Raw genomic sequence first — 26,304 nt, forward strand, 5'->3', positions numbered from 1 at the left:
CTTTACATTTGGAGGCACAATCATTCAACAAAGATATTAAAGTCAACATATATTTAACAGAATTACACCAAAGACAACAAGACCCAGGGGATCATGGAAAAGAGTCAGTGGGATCTCAAACAGATCCGCTTTCAACGCAAGAGGCTGACCAGATTGGATGACTTTGTGCACACCTACAAGGTGATGCACAAAGCTCTTCTCAGAGAGTATCAGGACTCTCTAAAAATAAAGAACAAGGTATGATATTTTTGCATTTTTTCAGGTTAATGTAATTGGCTTTCTCGGTTAACAAAATCCTAGTTTTAGGGATCATGTCTTCAAGGCAGAAATTGACCAAAATACATAGTTTACGTATCTGGTGTATAAGTATATAATAATTCCATTTGGTATGATAATTACTTTGTTTCAGGGGATTTTATTCAACAGCTGTTCTGTTGTTGAAATTAAGTAGTCAAGAGAATGTCATATATAAATATACATGTCATATATATACACACGTTTTTAAACAAGTATTTAAATTTAATATTGTTAATCAATAATACACTGTCTAGATCACTTTCTGAAAGCACATTATAACTTTTTTTTTGTCAGTGCTTCACTAAATTAAGTCTTGTCACATATCCAAAAATCTGAGATACCTCAAATCAATCAAAAATAGATCATGTTCTCCAATACACATCTGTGAATAATACATGTAGCTTGCATATAGTAATAACAACAACAATAATAGTATTAACGATACATTTCTCTGTTTTTTGTAACAAGACCCACAGGGTAGATGTTGAACGGTGGAAACAGAGGAAGCAGGGGAGGAGAGGTGTATACGTCTCACGAATGACCAAGCCTTTTGATTTCAACACACCTAAAAAACAGAAGGTAAAGACAAGATATTTTTCGTGATCACCATCTGCTCAAAGTGTATCATACTATCTGCTTGTATAACAGAAAATATAAAATAATGATCCAGTGTAACATTGTGAGGTAACCCTTTATTTTACAGGTCCCTATTTATGAACTATTTTATAATTACACATGAACACCAAATGTGTTCATATGGAGTTCATATGTAGTTACATGGTACCAGACTTGTAAAGTGGAGTTAGTCAATTAAACTGTAGTTCATATGTAGTTACATGGTACCAGACCTGTAAAGTGGAGTGAGTCAATTCAACTGTAGTTCATATGTAGTTACATGGTACCAGACCTGTAAAGTGGAGTGAGTCAATTCAACTGTACTTCATAAGCCCTTTTCCCACATGCGTACCGGAAAATTACCTGTAAGTCAATATCGGACATTTCCCTTCACACTTCGACTCGCGCATGTGGGAATCTATCAGCGAATTTTCCTGTAGGTTGGGGGGGCGGGGGGAGGGGGGAGCTTATTTGGGGGGTCGGCAAAACTCGAAATAAGTTCGCTTGTCAGTTGTCACACAATAAATCACACTCGTTTGACTTAAGAGCAGCGTCAAGCCGCCAGCGTAATCAACACAGCCGATTTCCCCCTCCCCTCTCTGCTCGAGAGCAGCAGCCACGGACAGACACAGCGAATGACACAGCAAATGCACAAGCGAAATGTGGAAGTAGTTTGCTTTGATGTGCGCGAATGATTAGATGATGCACTTTGAAGAAGTTGGGATCCGTGTCTGAGAGAAATAGTTGCTGGTTCGATGTTTATCGGTTCACCTGCGTCGCGTTGAAGCACTTTTTACAGACTGGCTTTGTTTGATGTGTCCAGGGTTGCCTTCGGAAATCAGCAAGCTGACATACTGCTGTTATTAGGCTATCACAAGATCATTTCGCCAGTTTGCTTTAATGTGCGCGAATGTGCCCGCTGGAACATTAAGCAACGTGTGTAGGCTACTCCTCGCCCATGATTGAAGGACCGCTGTCGCGGAAAATGACTGGAACCGTTTCCACTTGCGTCTCCTTAAGAGCATACCGCTCTTCTGACTTGCTCGAAACTGGTGAAATGTCGGGGACGACGGGGTCGCGCTTATACCGGCACGGCGCCTTTCTCACATGCAGGCATTAGACCACGTACCGGTCATTTTGCGGTACAAAGCGCATGTGGGAAAAGGGCTATAGTTACATGGTACCAGACCTGTAAAGTGGAGTGAGTCTATTCAACTGTAGTTCATATGTAGTTACATGGTACCAGACTTGTAAAGTGGAGTGAGTCAATTCAACTGTAGTACATATGTAGTTACATGGTACCAGACCTGTAAAGGCGCTACGGCCTGGCCGACAGTGATTGCTAAAACCTACAGTAGGGGTGCATTTGAACCGCTGAACTTCGGATTGAAAGCATGCAGCGTTAACCACTGAGCCACAACGACTTTCCAACTTTTGCAGTGCAGTTTGTGAGGATAAGTCAGTCAGATGTAGTTGTTGTCACTTTGTGTCTTTGTTATTATACATAGAGACTTGGAAAAATATTGATACTTTGTTAGTTGTATCTTGAAAGACAGGCAATATGAATGTGAATGCATTTCTGCAGTGTGACTGTGCCAGCGCCCCCCCCCATCCCCACGAGCTGTAAATAGCTCATGTGACTATTTACAGCCAATTTCAGAAAGTGATTAGAATGTATTTTATATTTTAAAGATAACTAAATGTTTTAACAAAGCTGACAACTATATCTGACTGACATACAGTTATCCTCTCAAACTCCACTGTAAAAGTTGGAAAGTCCTTGTGGCTACTTGGTTAACGCTGCATGCTTTTCAATCTCAAGTTCAGCGGTTCAAATCCACCACTAGGTTTTAGCAATCTCTGTCCCAGGCCATAGCTTCTTTACAGGCCTGGTACCATGTAACTACATATGAACTACAGTTTAATTGACTTACTCCACTTAAGAGGTCTGGTAGTATAGTTAAGTTAAGTTAAGTTATCCTTGATTTATCCCCATTTATTTATTCTGGTGGTGGGAGGAAACCACACGAACATGGGGAGGACATGCAAACTCCACACAGAAAGGACCTGGACAGACCGGGGTTTGAACCTGGGACCTTCTTGCTGTGAGGCAACAGTGCTAACCACCGTGGCACCGATCCGGTACCATGTAGCTACATATGAACTACAGTTGAATAGACTCATTCCATTTTACAGGTCCGGCGCAATGTAACTACATATGAACTAGATATGAACACCAATGTAATTACTGTGTAATTACATTTGGTGTTCATGTCTAATTAGAAATAATTTGTAACTAGGGGCCTGTAAAATAAAGGGTTACCCATTGTGATTATCAGGTTTTGAAGAAGACGACATCCAACCACACAGAGGGACAGGAAAAGGACAGAGACACCAAAGGCACAAAATTTCGACAGCACACACCATCTCAGGTTATTGTTAACTAACAATTTGGTCTTGGTGTTTGTGGTTGTCTCTGAAGACACTCAGTTTTTTGAAAGTCAGCTATATAGTGTGACACCAACAATACGACTCATTCGCTTTTGATAGTCAAATAAATATACGCTATGTTATAATGGGGGATTCATGTATTTTATGGAATTTTTGGTCTCACTTTGATCACAGCTCAAGTCCCCCCATCAGTCAACATCACTCATCACCGATGCAGATGAACAGCAGCCCTCACCAGAACATATGCCAACAAAGGTGTGTTTTCTTAGTATTATTATTATTGCCTTATTGTAATTACTGTGTAATTACATTTGGTGTTCATGTCTAATTAGAAATAATTTGTAACTAGGGACCTGTAAAATAAAGGGTTACCCATTGTGATTATCAGGTTTTGAAGAAGACGACATCCAACCACACAGAGGGACAGGAAAAGGACAGAGACACCAAAGGCACAAAATTTCGACAGCACACACCATCTCAGGTTATTGTTAACTAACAATTTGGTCTTGGTGTTTGTGGTTGTCTCTGAAGACACTCAGTTTTTTGAAAGTCAGCTATATAGTGTGACACCAACAATACGACTCATTCGCTTTTGATAGTCAAATAAATATACGCTATGTTATAATGGGGGATTCATGTATTTTATGGAATTTTTGGTCTCACTTTGATCACAGCTCAAGTCCCCCCATCAGTCAACATCACTCATCACTGATGCAGATGAACAGCAGCCCTCACCAGAACATATGCCAACAAAGGTGTGTTTTCTTAGTATTACACAATGGAATGTAATAATCAATATGCATAGTTGTATTATATTAATCCATGGATGAACCTAACCTGATACTTAACGTTTACAGTTTGATACAGAACAAACTAACAAGGCAGCCAGTAACACTTTGCTGGAAGATGCACCACTGCCCCTGCTGTCTCCAAGACAACAAAAATCAGCTGTGGATACATCAGCAAAAAAAAAGATCCAAGCACAAGAAAAGAGGATCTCAGTCAAACTCTCTGAAAACATCGAAGTATGTGTATGGAAGGCAGATCTAACAACCTTTGCTGTTGATGCCATTGTCAATGCTGCCAATGAGAACCTGCATCATGCTGGTGGGCTTGCACGTGCTTTGAGTGAAGCTGGAGGGCCAAAGATCAATGTAGAGAGTGACCTCCACGTTCGCAAGTATGGCAAATTAAAACCTGGAGAGGCAGTTGTGACCGGTGCTGGTAATCTTCCCTGCAGAAAGTTAATTCATGCAGTCGGCCCACGACTCAAACCAAATCCAGCTCCAAATGTGTTGTCCAAAGCCAGGAAGACTCTAAAAAAGACAATCAAGAGTATCTTGCACAAAGTGACAGAACTAAATGTTCAGTCCGTCGCCATTCCAGCTATAAGCTCTGGCATATTCCACTTCCCCTTGCCAATGTGTGCAGACATTATAGTGTCCACTGTCAAGGAGTTCCATGACCAGAAGCAAATAAAAACTCAACACCTCATGGTTCACCTTGTGAACAATGATGAACCATCTGTCAAAGAAATGGAAAGAGCATGTATGGAGATACTTGTATCATCCACTTCAGAAGCCAGCCTGAGTTTCTCAGAGAGAAGGCCAAAAGATGAAGAACAGCAGGTAGGAGTCATCTTCACAACTGCATATTCTCACAATTTAAATGTACAGTACTAGGGCCGCAACCCTAAGCTCACCTTTTGTGACACTAACATTTTGTGACTAACACACACACAGACCATCTACTCAATTGTATATGTGTGCAATGTGTATGTATGTATTGTACCACGTAGCCATCACAGCTGTTAGTCTTCTCCCTCCCCCTCCTCTCCACCCCACTTAGCCATCACAACTGTCTGATGACATCACTCCTCTCCTTCCCTTCCCCCTGATGATGTCACTCTGGACTATGACATCACTGATGACATCAATTTCGTGACTTTGTGACTGCACTGTCCTCTCTCCCGAAATCTGCACTTTCCCATTTGTTTTCCAGCTAAAGTCACTGTGGAAAAGAAAGGGCACAGAAGTGATAGTTTCTGTGATCCCGTCAGCCAACCAGTCAGATGTCAGTTTACTGATACACCACTCCGAACTCAGTTCACTGAGACCTCACAAATGGCTGTTAGGCGAGGTATTTGGTTGATTAAACATTACCCACAATACAATCAAATATTACACATAAAGTTGTTACGCAGACTTTAGGATAAACTACTCCCAAGTTTTGAAAAAATTTAAATATCATTCCGTAGAATTAAATAGTGATTTTACATTGTTGTTCATTTCAATATTTTCTTTTTTAATCAGCTGTATTTCTTCTGTCTTCTTCCATACTAGGTTATGCAGGGCTTATTCCATCTCCATGGCAACCAGCTCAACCTTGGAAAGAAAATTTATTTTCTAGATCATTACACTGCTGGTGTCATTCTTTTTGGAAAAGAAGACCAAGTCAGACGGAACAGCTTGCCAAGGGTAATGCTTGTTTTCATTACTTTATGCCTGTCCAGACCTCAAAAAGCCTGATTTGCATTTTTCCAGTTTCATAATTTAGTATGAGAGTATGGAAAGTCTACGTTTATGTAATGTAATGATAAAAACATATCACATTTCTAGAAGATGGGTTCGATTAAATAGAAAACAGTAGGAACTGTATTGAATATGATTTAGTTTGTCTTTATTGTCATTACAGACTGACTTGGACAACTATGAAGCCATACTGTCCTTCGTAAATGTTGGTGGCGTACACTGGAAGTTACTGGTCAGTGATTGTTACATCACTGCTGATATGAAATTCTTTTGTGTTATGTAGTATGTATTACGGTAGGTTGTTTTGAAATCACATTAATCTTTGTTTTTTATTTTTAGTATGTACTTCCTGCCATAAGTGGAGTGTTTTTGTTTGATCCAATGGCTAATAAATCAGAGCAAGCTCAATCTGAAAAAGCAGCAAAAAGAATACGGTAGGTCATTAATTTTTGTACTATTTGCCTGAACAAACCAGTATACATACAATTATCTGAGGACCGCAATGGAAATAAGCCAGTGGCTTTATTGTGTTTTTATCCTCGGTGATTGTTTGTATTCCCTGTATCAATGTTGACATTCACCAAATAAAGTCAATCAATAAGTCAATCAATCAATCTACAAATTCCTCAAAAATCTTCAAAGAAGACCATAGCATCTGGTTTTATAAATACATAAGACATTAAGGTCCCTATCGTTGCATCGGCGCTGTTTCTAGGCCGAGCGGCTGGCGCAGCTCAAATCAGTGGGCGTGGACCAGCGCACTTGATATCGTCGTGCTGGCGCTAGATGCAGCCTCAACCATTACAACCACGCCTTTTAAGCGTAAAATTATGCACCATCATGCTCATTGGATAACTGCAATAAACGAATCGCACGCTTGCCTTTTTAGCTCCAATTCCAGTGATCCCGCAAAACCAGATGAAAGCCAAACGCTCTACCCCCCCCCCCCCCCTCCCTTCATCCAGTCTGTCTGTCTGCATTATAGGCTATTATTCCATATTATTATGCTTCTCAAACCAATCTAACTGCAGTTTCAATACTGCAAGCATGTAAATACGCTACACTATAGCAAGATCAAAGTGAAAATAATGTTCTAAAGGCATCAGCTACAAAAATATAGCCTATCCCTATATGATGAGATTAATTTTATATTGGTGAAAGTTTGTTCAGAACGATATCGTTTTCTCTCCCCTGCTGCAGGTAGAATGATGCACATAAATATACCCTACATTATGTAAAGTCATTGCATAAATGTGTTTTTATTGTAAAACTAAATGTGAAGTTGGGCCAAGTTATTGGAGCGACATCACAGTAGGCTATAGCACATGACAGTAGAAGCGCGTTCTGAAGCGCGTTCCGCTGACACTTATCTAAATGACGTTAAATCGACAAAGGATATATATAGGCCCAGGAGGACATATATGTTTCACTTAGGGTGGTGTTTTAATTTCGATGATTTATTTGGTCCAATATTGAAATGTTCTACAATTGCAGGCTGTGTTACCATTACACATTATTGTAGATCGACCTTTTATATCTATTTCGCCTCATTTGGTTGCTATTTAGTAGCGAAATTGAGTACCCAATTGCATGCTGGGGCATTCACAGGCAGTCAGAGAGAGACAGTCGTATTGTGCCTGTCAGACTGCCTGCAGCCTCAAAGCGGTACACGGAGTTGTTTTACCCAGGCTGGACGCGTTGTCACACAGGCTTGTGACAGTAACTCAACGCGGAAGGATTTATTTCACAATAAACTGGTAAACGCACACCAATGCCTGCTCCTGTCAGTAGGAGAGAGGGAGAGAGTGACACAGAGAAGGGTGACAGAGGAGAGGGACTGGCCCACGGAATAGGCCTGCTTTTCAAAGGCGCAAGGCGCTAAATTAACGCCAGCTCGGAAGATAGGTATTTAGCGCCGACACGCCCACTTTGGCCCATTCTGGGACTGCGCCACGCCCATTCGGCCTAAAGCGCATTTGGCAGCGTAAAGCCATATTGATATCGTCCCAAAACAGGCGCAAGGCACGTTTTTTTGCGTTTAAGGCCCGTTTTAGTGCCGAAGGCCTGTGGGAGAATAGGGCCCAAAATACGTATGAAAACATTCAATTGAAGCAGTTATTTGATGCTTTGTGGTCTCAGTTTTAGTGATTGGAAGGTTATTATTTTTTATACAAGACTTTGATATTGGTATTGCATGTGTTTTGATACCACCATGTGTTTTCCAAAGGGATTATCTGAAAATGAGACTGAACGTCCATGGCAAGAATGAATGGGGGAGAGTCAGGTGGAGAGGAAGAACCGTGGACCATCCTGTCCAAAAGGATCAAGATAGTTGTGGGGTCATCGTCACCATGGTAATAAGCGTGTGTGTGTGTGTGGCATGCGTGCGTGTGAGAGAGAGAGTGAGTGATGTAAATTGCTATGTAGTATCTCTATCAAGCATTATGGGTTAAACTTCTGGTGGTTATCTGAAAAAGTGAATCTAACAATTATGATAAGAAGTTCCACAGTAATGGCAATTTTAAGTCATAATAACTGTTTGTTAAATGGGTTAAGCAATTCAATTGATATTCGTAGTTAGATTCATAGGATAAAGAAACTTTTGGACAGATCATAATGGATGAATGACACAACACACCAGTTGCTCCAATAAAGACAATCAGTGCTCTTCTGGAGAAGTAAAGGTAGCGGAGAAGAAGAGTCAATCATTTCCACATGGTGTCATGGTGGGTAGGAAAAATTTTGGATTGTTCTTTCACTATGTCCAAAATTACAAAGGGGTTTACTGCCTATAATTGAAAAAAAAGAGAGCTTGCACATCCACCATGCAGACTAGGTGAAGGACAAACAAGAGTATAAATCTAGAAAAAAGTAGAATCCGCACACTGGAGCAAATTGCTAGACAACTCTCAATAGGTTATTTTAACGTTTCGATCCATACGTTACAATAAACTATTGGGAATAGTCCAGCAATTTGCTCCAGTTAACTGCCTTTCATGTCAGATGTTTTGTGTGTTTTTGAATTCAGTGTCTTGGTTTGATGTCCAAAGTATTAATGTCTAACAATGCAACAAAAATGTAGTTATCCCACCATCTATAGTACAGAATTTAAAGTATTTGTTTTTACCATAAATATATATATAAAAATATAAATAATAAATAAAAACAATACCAACTCATTAATAACAGAATAATTAATTCACAGGGCTGTGAAATGTATGTATTTTGATTGGTGTAAATATTATTGAAGTAAGGGATGATTGTCGATACAGACCGTGTAGTTTGTCATGTACATGATTTTGGTACTTCAATACTTGGTTTTTAGAAAAAAACAAATCAGCTTTGCATTTCTACTGCTTTATTGTTCAAAATCAATGTTTCAATGATGACATGCTTAATTCTGTATGTTGGTGCAGATGGCGAAGGCAGTGATGGAGGCATATCCTGCATTTCCACTCTTTTCCTTTGGAACATCAAGGAAGGAAATGGCTTCTGAAAGGACTAAGTTTGCAGTGTCAATACTCAGTGCTTCAGGTTTATAAGTCATTTTCCTCTTTTCTTTGTAGTTCATCTTGTTGAGAAATGAAATGCGGTCAAACATACCCAAAATAAACTCACCCTCTAAAAATGAGTCATTATATGCGCAAATTCACATTCATGTATCCCATACATATCTCTGATGAACTCATGACCCCATCACAGAATCAGAAATAATTCTTAGCTAACTTAAATACTGTCAACTGGAACTGAAACAGGAACCATATCAGTTAAAATCTGGAAAGGTGGTGTAGAATTCTTTTGTTTTTGTTTGCCGCAAAAAGCAATGTGAATACTGATATTCAATAGATGTTATTAGGGGTCCAAGCACGAAGTGCGTGGATCCCTATTGTATCTGTTCCGTTTATTATTATTATTCTTTTTTTTTTAATTCTCCGCTAAAACAGTATGCACGGCAAAAACCGTAAGGGGTACAGTAGCCAGACTTTGCACATAGGTTGGAAATGTGCCCCACTACTCAGAGACAAAAAATTAGCCATATTGGCCAGATGGTGGCGCTATAACAGACCATTTTGCGTTATGGTCCATATCTTCTGAACCGTGAGGCGTAGAATCAAAATTCCACTCCCACTACTACCAACACTACTACTACTACTATTACTACTTCTGCTACTATTACTACTACTACTACTAATACTACTACTACTACTACTACTACTACTGGAAGTTGGAATGTAGCATTTTGGGTGGGGTTAATGTGTTTTGGGGTTCTGCATCTGCTGTAGCATAATACATAGTTGGTTTAGATGTCACACAGTAATGCCCGATCCACAAAGACTTGACACCCACGTTTGAATAAAAACAAGTTTATGCCATAATAAGGTTATATCCATGCCTTGTCATTGCTGTGGAAGGATGGTGTAGGGGTAAAGTAGCAGACACCAAAGCTGGAGGTCCTGGGTTCAAACCACGGCCAGGTAACTGTTTTATTTTTTGAAAATGTAGAATAAAGGTTAATCTGGATATAATTATGTATAACGCTGCTGAATACACACTGTGTACATAGCAGAATAACTGAATATGCCTATTTATGGTAACGTCATATTTCGACGTCCTCTTGACATTCCTGTGTAGATGTCTAAATGATCCCCAAATCGGCTGTGATTTGGCCTAGTCCTGGACGTCACTGAAAGATGATATCAGAACATCATCATGATTTAATTGTGTTTGCTGGGAGCCTTCTTTCAGATATATGAAAGGAAAAACATTCCAATACATTATTGTGTCTTCAGATGTGAAAGGTCCAAAAAGAGAATTAAATCTGAATTATCCTTGTCACTCATGTGTCCAGCTCAGTGGCCTTGTGGTCTGAATGTCCGCCCTGAGACTGGGAGGTCGTGAGTTCGATCCCCGGCCGAGTCATAGCAAAGACTATAAAAATGAGACCCATTTGCCTCCCTGCTTGGCACTCAGCATCAAAGGGTTGGAATTGGGGGGTTAGATCACCATATGATTCCCGAGCGCGGCGCTCACCGCTCCCCCAGGGGATGGGTCAAATGCGGAGAACAAATTTCACACATTGTGTGACAATCAGTGGGACTTTACCTTTACTTTACTTCCATTGTAACAGCACAACCCACACCAATTAGTTCAAACATCTCCATTCAGGGCAGACTTTTAATGTAAAGTGGTGGATTATGTGTGTAATACAGACATGTCCTTAATGGTAAATGGACTGCATGACAAGCTGCAATGCAGGGTGCTGGCTATAGTCATCAAAAGCACACACACACACACACACACACACGCACACGCGCACACACACACACACACGCGCACACACACACACACGTACACACACGCACACACATATACACCACACCTGCACCTAATTCTGGACTGATCACCACACACCTGCACTTAAGACGCTAATCAGCCTCTACACTCAGTGTGTGTCCGTTACTGCAGTAGAGGCTGTGTTGGTGTTTCGGTCCTTTGGTGTTTATCCTCCCTTCAGATGCATTATTAAGTAAGTTGTAGTTTTGTTAGCCATTGTTGAATTGCCATTCCAAGCCATCCTGATCTTAAAGGTGAATTGCATATGTTTTTCTCTTTAGCCATGGTTAAAATATATTGTTTATTGTTTGTTTGATTGTTATATTGTTTTTTATTGCTAAACATACTACTTCCTATGACTATTTTGTCTGTTTGCACACGCACACGCGCACACACACACGCACACGCACACGCACACGCACACGCACACTAAAATGGCCACCACTGGTGTACTTCATCTCCCAGAGTGCTTCACTCACTCACTTGTGGATTGTGCCACGTGGGTGGGGAGATGGGTGGAGCTATGGCTATAAAAGAAGTGCAAAACTTGCCCCAAACCCCAGTCTGCTGCTACAGAGGTGCTGTGAGCCAGTCCAACTCATGCTGACCTTAAAGGTGAATTGCATATGTTTTTTTCTTTAGCATGGTTAAAATATATTGTTTATTGTTGCTTTAATTGATTGTTACATTGTTTGTTTATTGCTAGTTTGATGTAATTTGGATTGCTTGTTAACATTGTGTATTTGGGTAAATAATTCTGTTTGTGTTCTTATCCACAGACAACATGCTGATTGCCTCACTGTCACTTTTGATGTTGGGAAAATAAAATCACCCTGCACCTTGTCCTGCTGTGTGCCTGCCATCTTTCCTTGTGGTTTTATCTGGGTCCAGTGCTGAGGGGTCACATTGCCCTCACCTGTTCATAGGTGTGACACTCATTAACCGCTCATCCTGGCTGATATTTTACCACATGTTGAGCAGAGTTGCTTTAACTTAAGAACACATAATTTGATAATTGTAAACTCAGTTCACCAATGTTTACACTGCAAAATGTATCACCAATGTATTTTACATGAAACAGAAGTTGGCGGGCTTGTAATCCTGCAGTGTGACTGACATCACTCTGAGCCAATCAGAGTTGGGCTGTGGTCAGGCTCTGTACCAGGTGCACTGAATCACTGATGAATGGAGATGGTGCAAGACAGTTGGCAGTATAGAGGGAACGTTTTTTAACATCCAATTCAACTTATCTTTGAAACCTGCTGAATGAAACCTCCAACTGGGTACTGTACTCCAACTGTACTGGGTAAAGCACTCTGGACGCATCACACACAGAGATAGAACCGTACTCTAACCACAACAGGCACAGAGCTGTCTGCTGAGTGAAGTTGACCATGAGCAAAAACATACAAATAAACAAATAGATAGAATGCTTCCATACTGCTCACCTGGTGTAATCAAACTCTCCACAAGCCCTGAGATGCCAAGTTGACTTGAAAATGTCATTTACACCCTGATTCTAGCTTAAATGTTCACTGTAGCAAGGTTGTACCTTAGTTGGTGTAATTCAGCCGCTAGCTCCAGTGCACATTGCCACAGACATATACACCTATACACACACACACACACACGCCACACACACACACACACACATACACACACACACACACACACACACACACACACACACATATACACACACACACACACATACACACACACACACACACACATATACTCACACATATACACACACATATATATACACACACTTACACAGATATACACTAACACTACTATTACTACTGCTACTACTGCTTGAACCCGGTCAGGTCACCAAATCTCAACCAAACTTTGTGCACTTGTGCACATACCAACTCTGATTAAATGTGCAATTCAGTGTCTATATTATCTGACATACACCCCCCAAGTCACCGGAAGCTTGGACCCCGCATCGCCGCTTGCGGCTATATTTTTACTTGAAAACGCTTTCAATATGCCTTAGTTTATGATTATCAATAATCCAGTTGACAAGGGAAAAATGTGCACAAGGGAATGTGCACATATGTGAATAATTATAGAAATGTTTTTTATTTCAGTGTTAGACCTGGACAACGACTGTGTCATGTGCTATGCCTCAAAGCCCCCTGGATCAGGGCCTCCAGATACTCTTTGGGTGAGTGTTATTTCTTGTACATTTATGATTGTGGGTTTAATGTAAGATACTATAATTAAATGTTATGGTTTTAGAAGAGTGTTTCTAATAGAGCGAAATCCTCAACTCTTGAACTTTGGAGAGGTGTAGCATCTCAGATCTCTGACTTAATGACCTCAGTGCCTCAGGAACCAGTGCTTCAATAGCGACGTGTGAGACAGTTACTTTAAACAAGAGACCGCGGGGGGTGGGGGGTTTGGGGTGGAGAGGGTGCTCTCCTATATTTTATTTCATTTTGTATTTCTTTTTGTTTTGTGGTAATTACAAAATTGATGTCATTCTGCGCATGTTCTGATGGGTATTGGGGGGGTGATATGAGTGGGCAGGTGGGAGGAGGGTTCATGCATCCTGGCTAATGTCTGTCATAATGTCGTGTAATTATGCTGAACTACTGATATCAATAAAAAATTGATCACAAAAAAAAGAAGAGTGTTTCTCATTTTCCAGAAAAAGTACCAAAGATACACAATTTTGAGACTATCTTCTTTATCTTTACAGATACAGTGTGACACGTGCAAAAGGTGGCACCATGAGCAGTGTCTGGGGATGAAACAAGACCAACTCCAACAAGCAAGGACAGGCAACTGGGATTGTGACCTTTGCACTTAAAGCAACCCTCCAGTCATCTTTGTTATTTTTCACATGGCTATTTTTAACATGTGGCTACTTTCACCAAAGGGCTATTTTTTCCCCTTTTGCTCAAACAATTGGAGAGTCAACAAAGAAACATATTGTCAAAAGCATTCCAGTTTGATACTTTTAAACATTTCATTTGTAAGCTTTGTTTTTTCCTGGACTGCTAATTAGCCAAAGTGTGTGTGTGCCTGTGTGTGACTGTGTGTGCCCGTGTGTGACTGTGTGTGACTGTGTGTGACTGTGTGTGCCCGTGTGTGACTTTGTGTGCCCGTGTGTCCCCGTGTGTGACTGTGTGTGACTGTGTGTGCCCGTGTGTGACTTTGTGTGACTGTGTGTGACTGTGTGTGCCCGTGTGTGACTTTGTGTGCCTGTGTGTGACTGTGTGTGCCCGTGTGTGCCCGTGTGTGCCTCTGTATGATTGTGTGCCTGTGTCTGATTGTGTGACTGTGAAAATACGTTATTCTTGCCTTTTTTGTTTCCCTATGTCTGCGCGTGGTACCAAAAAATTGTAACATTCATCATTGTAAAGCCACAGAACAGTAAAGAGGATATTAATGGGATGTGTGTAGTTCTCCATAGATCTCTAGTCTCTTCATTTTTCTCTCAAAGTGCACCTGATTGATTTTTTATTCATTTATTTTTTCTTAAAAATTTACAAAGTTTAGCATTCTGGCTCAATACCTTCCAGTTCATGTTACCTAATGACTCAAAATCAATGTAGAATGACATTACTACACTGCCTGGTTAGGACACACCTTCTTTTATTGGAGTTTAATACTCCCCAAATTTCATAATTTATTTTTTTATGGAAAAATGTGGCTTTTCGGCTCAATAACTCCCAGGTCATATGACCTAATGACTGAAAGTCAATGTAGAATGACATTACTACACTGCCTGGTTAGGACACACCTTCTTTTATTGGAGTTTAATACTCCCCAAATTTCATAATTCATTTTTTTATGGAAAAATGTGGCTTTTCGGCTCAATAACTCCCAGGTCATATGACCGAATGACTCAAAATCAATGTAGAATCATATTACTAGACTGCCTGGTTAGGACACACCTTTTTTTATTGGAGTTTAATACTCCCCATATTTCATGATTAATTTCTTTATGGAAACATGCATTTTCTGAAAAATGTGGCTTTTCGGCTCAATAACTCCCAGGTCATATGAGCTAATGACTCAAAGTCAATGTAGAATGACATTACTACACTGCCTGGTTAGGACACACCTTCTTTTATTGGAGTTTAATACTCCCCAAATTTCATAATTCATTTTTTTATGGAAAAATGTGGCTTTTCGGCTCAATAACTCCCAGGTCATATGACCGAATGACTCAAAATCAATGTAGAATCATATTACTAGACTGCCTGGTTAGGACACACCTTTTTTTATTGGAGTTTAATACTCCCCATATTTCATTATTAATTTCTTTATGGAAACATGCATTTTCTGAAAAATGTGGCTTTTCGGCTAAATAACTCCCAGGTCATATGAGCTAATGACTCAAAGTCAATGTAGAATGACATTACTACACTGCCTGGTTAGGACACACCTTCTTTTATTGGAGTTTAATACTCCCCAAATTTCATAATTCATTTTTTTATGGAAAAATGTGGCTTTTCGGCTCAATAACTCCCAGGTCATATGACCGAATGACTCAAAATCAATGTAGAATCATATTACTAGACTGCCTGGTTAGGACACACCTTTTTTTATTGGAGTTTAATACTCCCCATATTTCATGATTAATTTCTTTATGGAAACATGCATTTTCTGAAAAATTCGCCTTTTCGGCTCAATAACTCCCAGGTCATGTGACCGAATGACTCAAAATCAATGTAGAATCATATTACTAGACTGCCTGGTTAGGACACACCTTTTTTTATTGGAGTGTAATACTCCCCATATTTCATGATAAATTTCTTTATGGAAACATGCATTTTCTGAAAAATTCGCCTTTTCGGCTCAATAACTCCCAGGTCATATGAGCTAATGACTCAAAGTCAATGTAGAATGACATTACTACACTGCCTGGTTAGGACACACCTTTTTTTATTGGAGTTTAATACTCCCCAAATTTCATAATTCATTTCTTTATGGAAATATGTGGCTTTTCGGCTCAATAACTCCCAGGTCATATGACCGAATGACTCAAAATCAATGTAGAATCATATTACTAGACTGCCTGGTTAGGACACACCTTTTTTTATTGGAGTTTAATACTCCCCATATTTCATGATTAATTTCTTTATGGAAACATGCATTTTCTGAAAAATGTGGCTTTTCGGCTCAATAACTCCCAGGTCATATGAGCTAATGACTCAAAGTCAATGTAGAATGACATTACTACACTGCCTGGTTAGGACACACCTTCTTTTATTGGAGTTTAATACTCCCCAAATTTCATAATTCATTTTTTTATGGAAAAATGTGGCTTTTCGGCTCAATAACTCCCAGGTCATATGACCGAATGACTCAAAATCAATGTAGAATCATATTATGTATTATTATTATTATCATATTGTGTGACTGTGTGTGCCCGTGTGTGCCCGTGTGTGCCTCTGTATGATTGTGTGCCTGTGTCTGATTGTGTGACTGTGAAAATACGTTATTCTTGCCTTTTTTGTTTCCCTATGTCTGCGCGTGGTACCAAAAAATTGTAACATTCATCATTGTAAAGCCACAGAACAGTAAAGAGGATATTAATGGGATGTGTGTAGTTCTCCATAGATCTCTAGTCTCTTCATTTTTCTCTCAAAGTGCACCTGATTGATTTTTTATTCATTTATTTTTTCTTAAAAATTTACAAAGTTTAGCATTCTGGCTCAATACCTTCCAGTTCATGTTACCTAATGACTCAAAATCAATGTAGAATGACATTACTACACTGCCTGGTTAGGACACACCTTCTTTTATTGGAGTTTAATACTCCCCAAATTTCATAATTTATTTTTTTATGGAAAAATGTGGCTTTTCGGCTCAATAACTCCCAGGTCATATGACCTAATGACTGAAAGTCAATGTAGAATGACATTACTACACTGCCTGGTTAGGACACACCTTCTTTTATTGGAGTTTAATACTCCCCAAATTTCATAATTCATTTTTTTATGGAAAAATGTGGCTTTTCGGCTCAATAACTCCCAGGTCATATGACCGAATGACTGAAAGTCAATGTAGAATGACATTACTACACTGCCTGGTTAGGACACACCTTCTTTTATTGGAGTTTAATACTCCCCAAATTTCATAATTCATTTTTTTATGGAAAAATGTGGCTTTTCGGCTCAATAACTCCCAGGTCATATGACCGAATGACTCAAAATCAATGTAGAATCATATTACTAGACTGCCTGGTTAGGACACACCTTTTTTTATTGGAGTTTAATACTCCCCATATTTCATGATTAATTTCTTTATGGAAACATGCATTTTCTGAAAAATGTGGCTTTTCGGCTCAATAACTCCCAGGTCATATGAGCTAATGACTCAAAGTCAATGTAGAATGACATTACTACACTGCCTGGTTAGGACACACCTTCTTTTATTGGAGTTTAATACTCCCCAAATTTCATAATTCATTTTTTTATGGAAAAATGTGGCTTTTCGGCTCAATAACTCCCAGGTCATATGACCGAATGACTCAAAATCAATGTAGAATCATATTACTAGACTGCCTGGTTAGGACACACCTTTTTTTATTGGAGTTTAATACTCCCCATATTTCATTATTAATTTCTTTATGGAAACATGCATTTTCTGAAAAATGTGGCTTTTCGGCTAAATAACTCCCAGGTCATATGAGCTAATGACTCAAAGTCAATGTAGAATGACATTACTACACTGCCTGGTTAGGACACACCTTCTTTTATTGGAGTTTAATACTCCCCAAATTTCATAATTCATTTTTTTATGGAAAAATGTGGCTTTTCGGCTCAATAACTCCCAGGTCATATGACCGAATGACTCAAAATCAATGTAGAATCATATTACTAGACTGCCTGGTTAGGACACACCTTTTTTTATTGGAGTTTAATACTCCCCATATTTCATGATTAATTTCTTTATGGAAACATGCATTTTCTGAAAAATTCGCCTTTTCGGCTCAATAACTCCCAGGTCATGTGACCGAATGACTCAAAATCAATGTAGAATCATATTACTAGACTGCCTGGTTAGGACACACCTTTTTTTATTGGAGTGTAATACTCCCCATATTTCATGATTAATTTCTTTATGGAAACATGCATTTTCTGAAAAATTCGCCTTTTCGGCTCAATAACTCCCAGGTCATATGAGCTAATGACTCAAAGTCAATGTAGAATGACATTACTACACTGCCTGGTTAGGACACACCTTTTTTTATTGGAGTTTAATACTCCCCAAATTTCATAATTCATTTCTTTATGGAAATATGTGGCTTTTCGGCTCAATAACTCCCAGGTCATATGACCGAATGACTCAAAATCAATGTAGAATCATATTACTAGACTGCCTGGTTAGGACACACCTTTTTTTATTGGAGTTTAATACTCCCCATATTTCATGATTAATTTCTTTATGGAAACATGCATTTTCTGAAAAATGTGGCTTTTCGGCTCAATAACTCCCAGGTCATATGAGCTAATGACTCAAAGTCAATGTAGAATGACATTACTACACTGCCTGGTTAGGACACACCTTCTTTTATTGGAGTTTAATACTCCCCAAATTTCATAATTCATTTTTTTATGGAAAAATGTGGCTTTTCGGCTCAATAACTCCCAGGTCATATGACCGAATGACTCAAAATCAATGTAGAATCATATTACTAGACTGCCTGGTTAGGACACACCTTTTTTTTTATTGGAGTTTAATACTCCCCATATTTCATGATTAATTTCTTTATGGAAACATGCATTTTCTGAAAAATTCGCCTTTTCGGCTCAATAACTCCCAGGTCATGTGACCGAATGACTCAAAATCAATGTAGAATCATATTACTAGACTGCCTGGTTAGGACACACCTTTTTTTATTGGAGTGTAATACTCCCCATATTTCATGATAAATTTCTTTATGGAAACATGCATTTTCTGAAAAATTCGCCTTTTCGGCTCAATAACTCCCAGGTCATATGAGCTAATGACTCAAAGTCAATGTAGAATGACATTACTACACTGCCTGGTTAGGACACACCTTTTTTTATTGGAGTTTAATACTCCCCAAATTTCATAATTCATTTCTTTATGGAAATATGTGGCTTTTCGGCTCAATAACTCCCAGGTCATATGAGCTAATGACTCAAAGTCAATGTAGAATGACATTACTACACTGCCTGGTTAGGACACACCTTCCTTTATTGGAGTTTAATACCCCCCAAATTTCATAATTCATTTTTTTATGGAAAAATGTGGCTTTTCGGCTCAATAACTCCCAGGTCATATGACCGAATGACTCAAAATCAATGTAGAATCATATTACTAGACTGCCTGGTTAGGACACACCTTTTTTTATTGGAGTTTAATACTCCCCATATTTCATGATTAATTTCTTTATGGAAACATGCATTTTCTGAAAAATTCGCCTTTTCGGCTCAATAACTCCCAGGTCATGTGACCGAATGACTCAAAATCAATGTAGAATCATATTACTAGACTGCCTGGTTAGGACACACCTTTTTTTATTGGAGTGTAATACTCCCCATATTTCATGATAAATTTCTTTATGGAAACATGCATTTTCTGAAAAATTCGCCTTTTCGGCTCAATAACTCCCAGGTCATATGAGCTAATGACTCAAAGTCAATGTAGAATGACATTACTACACTGCCTGGTTAGGACACACCTTTTTTTATTGGAGTTTAATACTCCCCAAATTTCATAATTCATTTCTTTATGGAAATATGTGGCTTTTCGGCTCAATAACTCCCAGGTCATATGAGCTAATGACTCAAAGTCAATGTAGAATGACATTACTACACTGCCTGGTTAGGACACACCTTCCTTTATTGGAGTTTAATACTCCCCAAATTTCATAATTCATTTTTTTATGGAAAAATGTGGCTTTTCGGCTCAATAACTCCCAGGTCATATGACCGAATGACTCAAAATCAATGTAGAATGACATCACTACACTGCCTGGTTCGGACACACCTTCTTTTATTGGAGTTTAATACTCCCCAAATTTCATAATTCATTTTTTTATGGAAAAATGTGGCTTTTCGGCTCAATAACTCCCAGGTCATATGACCGAATGACTCAAAATCAATGTAGAATCATATTACTAGACTGCCTGGTTAGGACACACCTCTTTTTTATTGGAGTTTAATACTCCCCATATTTCATGATTAATTTCTTTATGGAAACATGCATTTTCTGAAAAATTCGCCTTTTCGGCTCAATAACTCCCAGGTCATGTGACCGAATGACTCAAAATCAATGTAGAATCATATTACTAGACTGCCTGGTTAGGACACACCTTTTTTTATTGGAGTGTAATACTCCCCATATTTCATGATAAATTTCTTTATGGAAACATGCATTTTCTGAAAAATTCGCCTTTTCGGCTCAATAACTCCCAGGTCATATGAGCTAATGACTCAAAGTCAATGTAGAATGACATTACTACACTGCCTGGTTAGGACACACCTTTTTTTATTGGAGTTTAATACTCCCCAAATTTCATAATTCATTTCTTTATGGAAATATGTGGCTTTTCGGCTCAATAACTCCCAGGTCATATGAGCTAATGACTCAAAGTCAATGTAGAATGACATTACTACACTGCCTGGTTAGGACACACCTTTTTTTATTGGAGTTTAATACTCCCCAAATTTCATAATTCATTTCTTTATGGAAATATGTGGCTTTTCGGCTCAATAACTCCCAGGTCATATGAGCTAATGACTCAAAGTCAATGTAGAATGACATTACTACACTGCCTGGTTAGGACACACCTTCTTTTATTGGAGTTTAATACTCCCCAAATTTCATAATTCATTTTTTTATGGAAAAATGTGGCTTTTCGGCTCAATAACTCCCAGGTCATATGACCGAATGACTCAAAATCAATGTAGAATGACATCACTACACTGCCTGGTTAGGACACACCTTCTTTTATTGGAGTTTAATACTCCCCAAATTTCATAATTCATTTTTTTATGGAAAAATGTGGCTTTTCGGCTCAATAACTCCCAGGTCATATGACCGAATGACTCAAAATCAATGTAGAATCATATTACTAGACTGCCTGGTTAGGACACACCTTTTTTTATTGGAGTTTAATACTCCCCATATTTCATGATTAATTTCTTTATGGAAACATGCATTTTCTGAAAAATTCGCCTTTTCGGCTCAATAACTCCCAGGTCATATGAGCTAATGACTCAAAGTCAATGTAGAATGACATTACTACACTGCCTGGTTAGGACACACCTTTTTTTATTGGAGTTTAATACTCCCCAAATTTCATAATTCATTTCTTTATGGAAATATGTGGCTTTTCGGCTCAATAACTCCCAGGTCATATGAGCTAATGACTCAAAGTCAATGTAGAATGACATTACTACACTGCCTGGTTAGGACACACCTTCTTTTATTGGAGTTTAATACTCCCCAAATTTCATAATTCATTTTTTTATGGAAAAATGTGGCTTTTCGGCTCAATAACTCCCAGGTCATATGACCGAATGACTCAAAATCAATGTAGAATGACATCACTACACTGCCTGGTTAGGACACACCTTCTTTTATTGGAGTTTAATACTCCCCAAATTTCATAATTCATTTTTTTATGGAAAAATGTGGCTTTTCGGCTCAATAACTCCCAGGTCATATGACCGAATGACTCAAAATCAATGTAGAATCATATTACTAGACTGCCTGGTTAGGACACACCTTTTTTTATTGGAGTTTAATACTCCCCATATTTCATGATTAATTTCTTTATGGAAACATGCATTTTCTGAAAAATTCACCTTTTCGGCTCAATAACTCCCAGGTCATATGAGCTAATGACTCAAAGTCAATGTAGAATGACATTACTACACTGCCTGGTTAGGACACACCTTTTTTTATTGGAGTTTAATACTCCCCAAATTTCATAATTCATTTCTTTATGGAAATATGTGGCTTTTCGGCTCAATAACTCCCAGGTCATATGAGCTAATAACTCAAAGTCAATGTAGAATGACATTACTACACTGCCTGGTTAGGACACACCTTTTTTTATTGGAGTTTAATACTCCCCAAATTTCATAATTCATTTCTTTATGGAAATATGTGGCTTTTCGGCTCAATAACTCCCAGGTCATATGAGCTAATGACTCAAAGTCAATGTAGAATGACATTACTACACTGCCTGGTTAGGACACACCTTCTTTTATTGGAGTTTAATACTCCCCAAATTTCATAATTCATTTTTTTATGGAAAAATGTGGCTTTTCGGCTCAATAACTCCCAGGTCATATGACCGAATGACTCAAAATCAATGTAGAATGACATCACTACACTGCCTGGTTCGGACACACCTTCTTTTATTGGAGTTTAATACTCCCCAAATTTCATAATTCATTTTTTTATGGAAAAATGTGGCTTTTCGGCTCAATAACTCCCAGGTCATATGACCGAATGACTCAAAATCAATGTAGAATCATATTACTAGACTGCCTGGTTAGGACACACCTTTTTTTATTGGAGTTTAATACTCCCCATATTTCATGATTAATTTCTTTATGGAAACATGCATTTTCTGAAAAATTCGCCTTTTCGGCTCAATAACTCCCAGGTCATGTGACCGAATGACTCAAAATCAATGTAGAATCATATTACTAGACTGCCTGGTTAGGACACACCTTTTTTTATTGGAGTGTAATACTCCCCATATTTCATGATTAATTTCTTTATGGAAACATGCATTTTCTGAAAAATTCGCCTTTTCGGCTCAATAACTCCCAGGTCATATGAGCTAATGACTCAAAGTCAATGTAGAATGACATTACTACACTGCCTGGTTAGGACACACCTTTTTTTTATTGGAGTTTAATACTCCCCAAATTTCACAATTCATTTCTTTATGGAAATATGTGGCTTTTCGGCTCAATAACTCCCAGGTCATATGAGCTAATGACTCAAAGTCAATGTAGAATGCCATTACTACACTGCCTGGTTAGGACACACCTTCTTTTATTGGAGTTTAATACTCCCCAAATTTCATAATTCATTTTTTTATGGAAAAATGTGGCTTTTCGGCTCAATAACTCCCAGGTCATATGACCGAATGACTCAAAATCAATGTAGAATGACATCACTACACTGCCTGGTTAGGACACACCTTCTTTTATTGGAGTTTAATACTCCCCAAATTTCATAATTCATTTCTTTATGGAAATATGTGGCTTTTCGGCTCAATAACTCCCAGGTCATATGAGCTAATGACTCAAAGTCAATGTAGAATGACATTACTACACTGCCTGGTTAGGACACACCTTTTTTTATTGGAGTTTAATACTCCCCATATTTCATAATTCATTTTTTTATGGAAAAATGTGGCTTTTCGGCTCAATAACTCCCAGGTCATATGACCGAATGACTCAAAGTCAATGTAGAATGACATTACTACACTGCCTGGTTAGGACACACCTTTTTTTATTGGAGTTTAATACTCCCCAAATTTCATAATTCATTTCTTTATGGAAATATGTGGCTTTTCGGTTCAATAACTCCCAGGTCATATGAGCTAATGACTCAAAGTCAATGTAGAATGACATTACTACACTGCCTGGTTAGGACACACCTTCTTTTATTGGAGTTTAATACTCCCCAAATTTCATAATTCATTTTTTTATGGAAAAATATGGCTTTTCGGCTCAATAACTCCCAGGTCATATGACCTAATGACTCGAAATCTATGTAGAATGGCATTACTGCACAGCCTGGTTAGGACACACCTATTTTTATTGGAGTTTAATACTCCATATATTTCATATTATTTTCTTTATCGAAAAATAAGCATTTACGGCTGAATACCTTCCAGGTCATGTGACCTAATGACTCAAAATCAGTGTAGAATACACTGGCTGGCTGGTAAAATCATCGACAATTCGACACATCTCTGTTATTGCCTTTCAAAAACCTGACATTTTATTTTGAAACCCTGAAGTTGGTCAACGCGCGGTGTATTTACCGTAAGGTCTGCAATAAGGGCGCCCTTGAAATGTAGGAGCGGCTGGTTTGACGAGGCAACAGCGAGAGTAGGCTGGCTTCACCGCAGTGAGTTATGCTGTGGTAGAAAAGCAACAGTGTGACGGTACGTGCACATCTACAATGGCAAATTCGCTTTTCCGCTGTGTCGCAGCGTTTTGTGGGCGTGCAAACCAGCTTCCAGCTTGGAGCTGTAGCCTGTAGAAACGTTGTACACAGGAGGATGGGGGGAGGAAATGTGTAGGAAGAGCTGTCATTAGTCTGGGCACCTTCCACCCCGCTTTTTGTCATGGGGGCGTAAACCCCGGACCCGGAATTAACACCGGATGGCAATGCGCCTAACAACGTCGGTTCCATGTCGCTGTTCCGACCTCTCGCTGTTCCGACCTCCCCTCTCCCAGCCCCCATGCCTAAACCTAACCTCCCCCAGACCCTAACCCAAAACCTAACCTCTCCCACCCCCACGCCTAAACCTAACCTCCCCCAGACCCTAACCCAAAACCTAACCTCTCCCACCCCCCACGCCTAAACCTAAGGTCGGCATTGCGAGTGGTCGGCATAGCGGGTGGACACCAACAACGTCTTTGTTGCCGTTAGCTTGACGCGGTGATGTTACCTAAACTAGAGTCTGATCAAAACAAAGCTAGCGTTACATAAAACAAAACGTTTATGCAATATGGCATCTCCGCCACCACCGCCTGACACACCGGTCAAAACGGTGAAAGAGGATTCTGATACTTGGGTCAAATTGTCAAGTTAACGTGAAAGTTGACGAGCTAGAAACGCTGCCATCCGGTCTAGGGCGGGCTCTAGGCGGGAACCATTAGGGTGACAAAATCAATTGTGGGCGGGAGCCAGGCTCTTTCTCGCCGAGAAGAGCCTGGTGACGCGAGGTTAAGCTGTCATTGGGTAGCTTCAACGAAAGGTCCCGCCCTAGTCCCGCCCCGCGAGCGTGAAGCCGCTCCGAGACAAGCCGCCTCTAGTCTGCGACAGTGAAACGCTGTGGGCGGTTCCAGCGGCAGGGGGCGCGAGGCAAATGGACCAATCAGACACGGAAATAGAGCAAGACAGCCTATCAAGATGCAGCGTCAAAGCGGCTTTTTCAGCAGGCAAGCCGCCGAGCGTTTCATGATGTGCACGTACCGTGACTGGTAAAGCAAAGTAACGTTAGCGGTCTCTACGCTGTCTCTGCTTTGCTGCTGTTGGTTGGTTTCCAGCTGTTGTTGTTATTCCGAGTCAGGGGTCAGAGAGAGTACAGATAGCGCCCCTACTGGGCAACGGGAGTTAAAACAAAGCTGTGTATTTTTCTTCTTCTTCTTTTGAGTTTAATGGCGGTTGGCAAACAGCTTTTTGTGCATTACCACCACCTACTGGAGTTTGATGCCGCTTGCATAGTGGAATCTTACAGTGATTGATTGATTGAAAAGTTTATTTCTATAGGGACAGATACATAAACATAGAGCATTCACATTGTTATATATCCTAACATTTATAGCCTAAGCTAGTTTGCAATGTTTGTCCCTAGATGTTATAAGGCAAATATAAAAACAGGGTACAGAATGCAGCTGTTAGGTTACACAAAATATAAAACATAAAACAAATATAGGCCTACATCTGTTATGTACAGTATACAAGATATGTAGTAAAAATACATTTGTGTGTTAATGTAATACATTAATGACATCAAGGATAACAACATAAGATTAGCAACTTAAAATGGGGAGTTTTATCAGGGACTGACTAGTCTCCTTCATCAGCTTATTTCTATCAGTGTTCAAACTACTGGTGGGGGGGAAGTAGGCTACTTCATAGCTTAACTACGAAAATAGTGTCCGCTGTTTATCTCCCTTTCTGCTGCAGCATGTTTTTTTCAAATATATTTTTTTTCCCGATTTTTTATCCCATTTTTATAATAATAATAATAATACATAAGTTTTATATAGCGCTTTTCTGGGGAGCTCAAAGACGCTTTACAATACATAGAAAAGTAATACAATAAACAAAACTAAATAACAAGAACGAAAACGAGATGGAATGGTGG

The 26,304-nt window shown here is 39.2% G+C and overlaps 2 protein-coding genes across 2 annotated transcripts in view; both read left to right on the forward strand.

Moving 5' to 3' along the window:
* Positions 1 to 26,304, forward strand: part of LOC310799937 (uncharacterized protein) — a 407,560-nt gene that overhangs the window by 56,168 nt on the left and 325,088 nt on the right. The window lies entirely within an intron of this gene.
* The window catches only part of LOC310800220 (uncharacterized protein), a gene marked incomplete at both ends in the record, with an annotated part of 99,671 nt that overhangs the window by 55,341 nt on the left and 18,026 nt on the right, over positions 1 to 26,304 (forward strand). The window contains one exon of the mRNA XM_083662805.1: positions 61 to 237. Coding sequence (XP_083518931.1) covers positions 61 to 237 — 177 coding nt within the window. The remainder of the gene's footprint in view (positions 1 to 60; positions 238 to 26,304) is intronic.

The sequence above is a fragment of the Poromitra crassiceps genome (assembly GCF_964638095.1).
Source record: "Poromitra crassiceps genome assembly, chromosome: 29".
Classification (NCBI taxonomy): Eukaryota; Metazoa; Chordata; class Actinopteri; order Beryciformes; family Melamphaidae; genus Poromitra; species Poromitra crassiceps.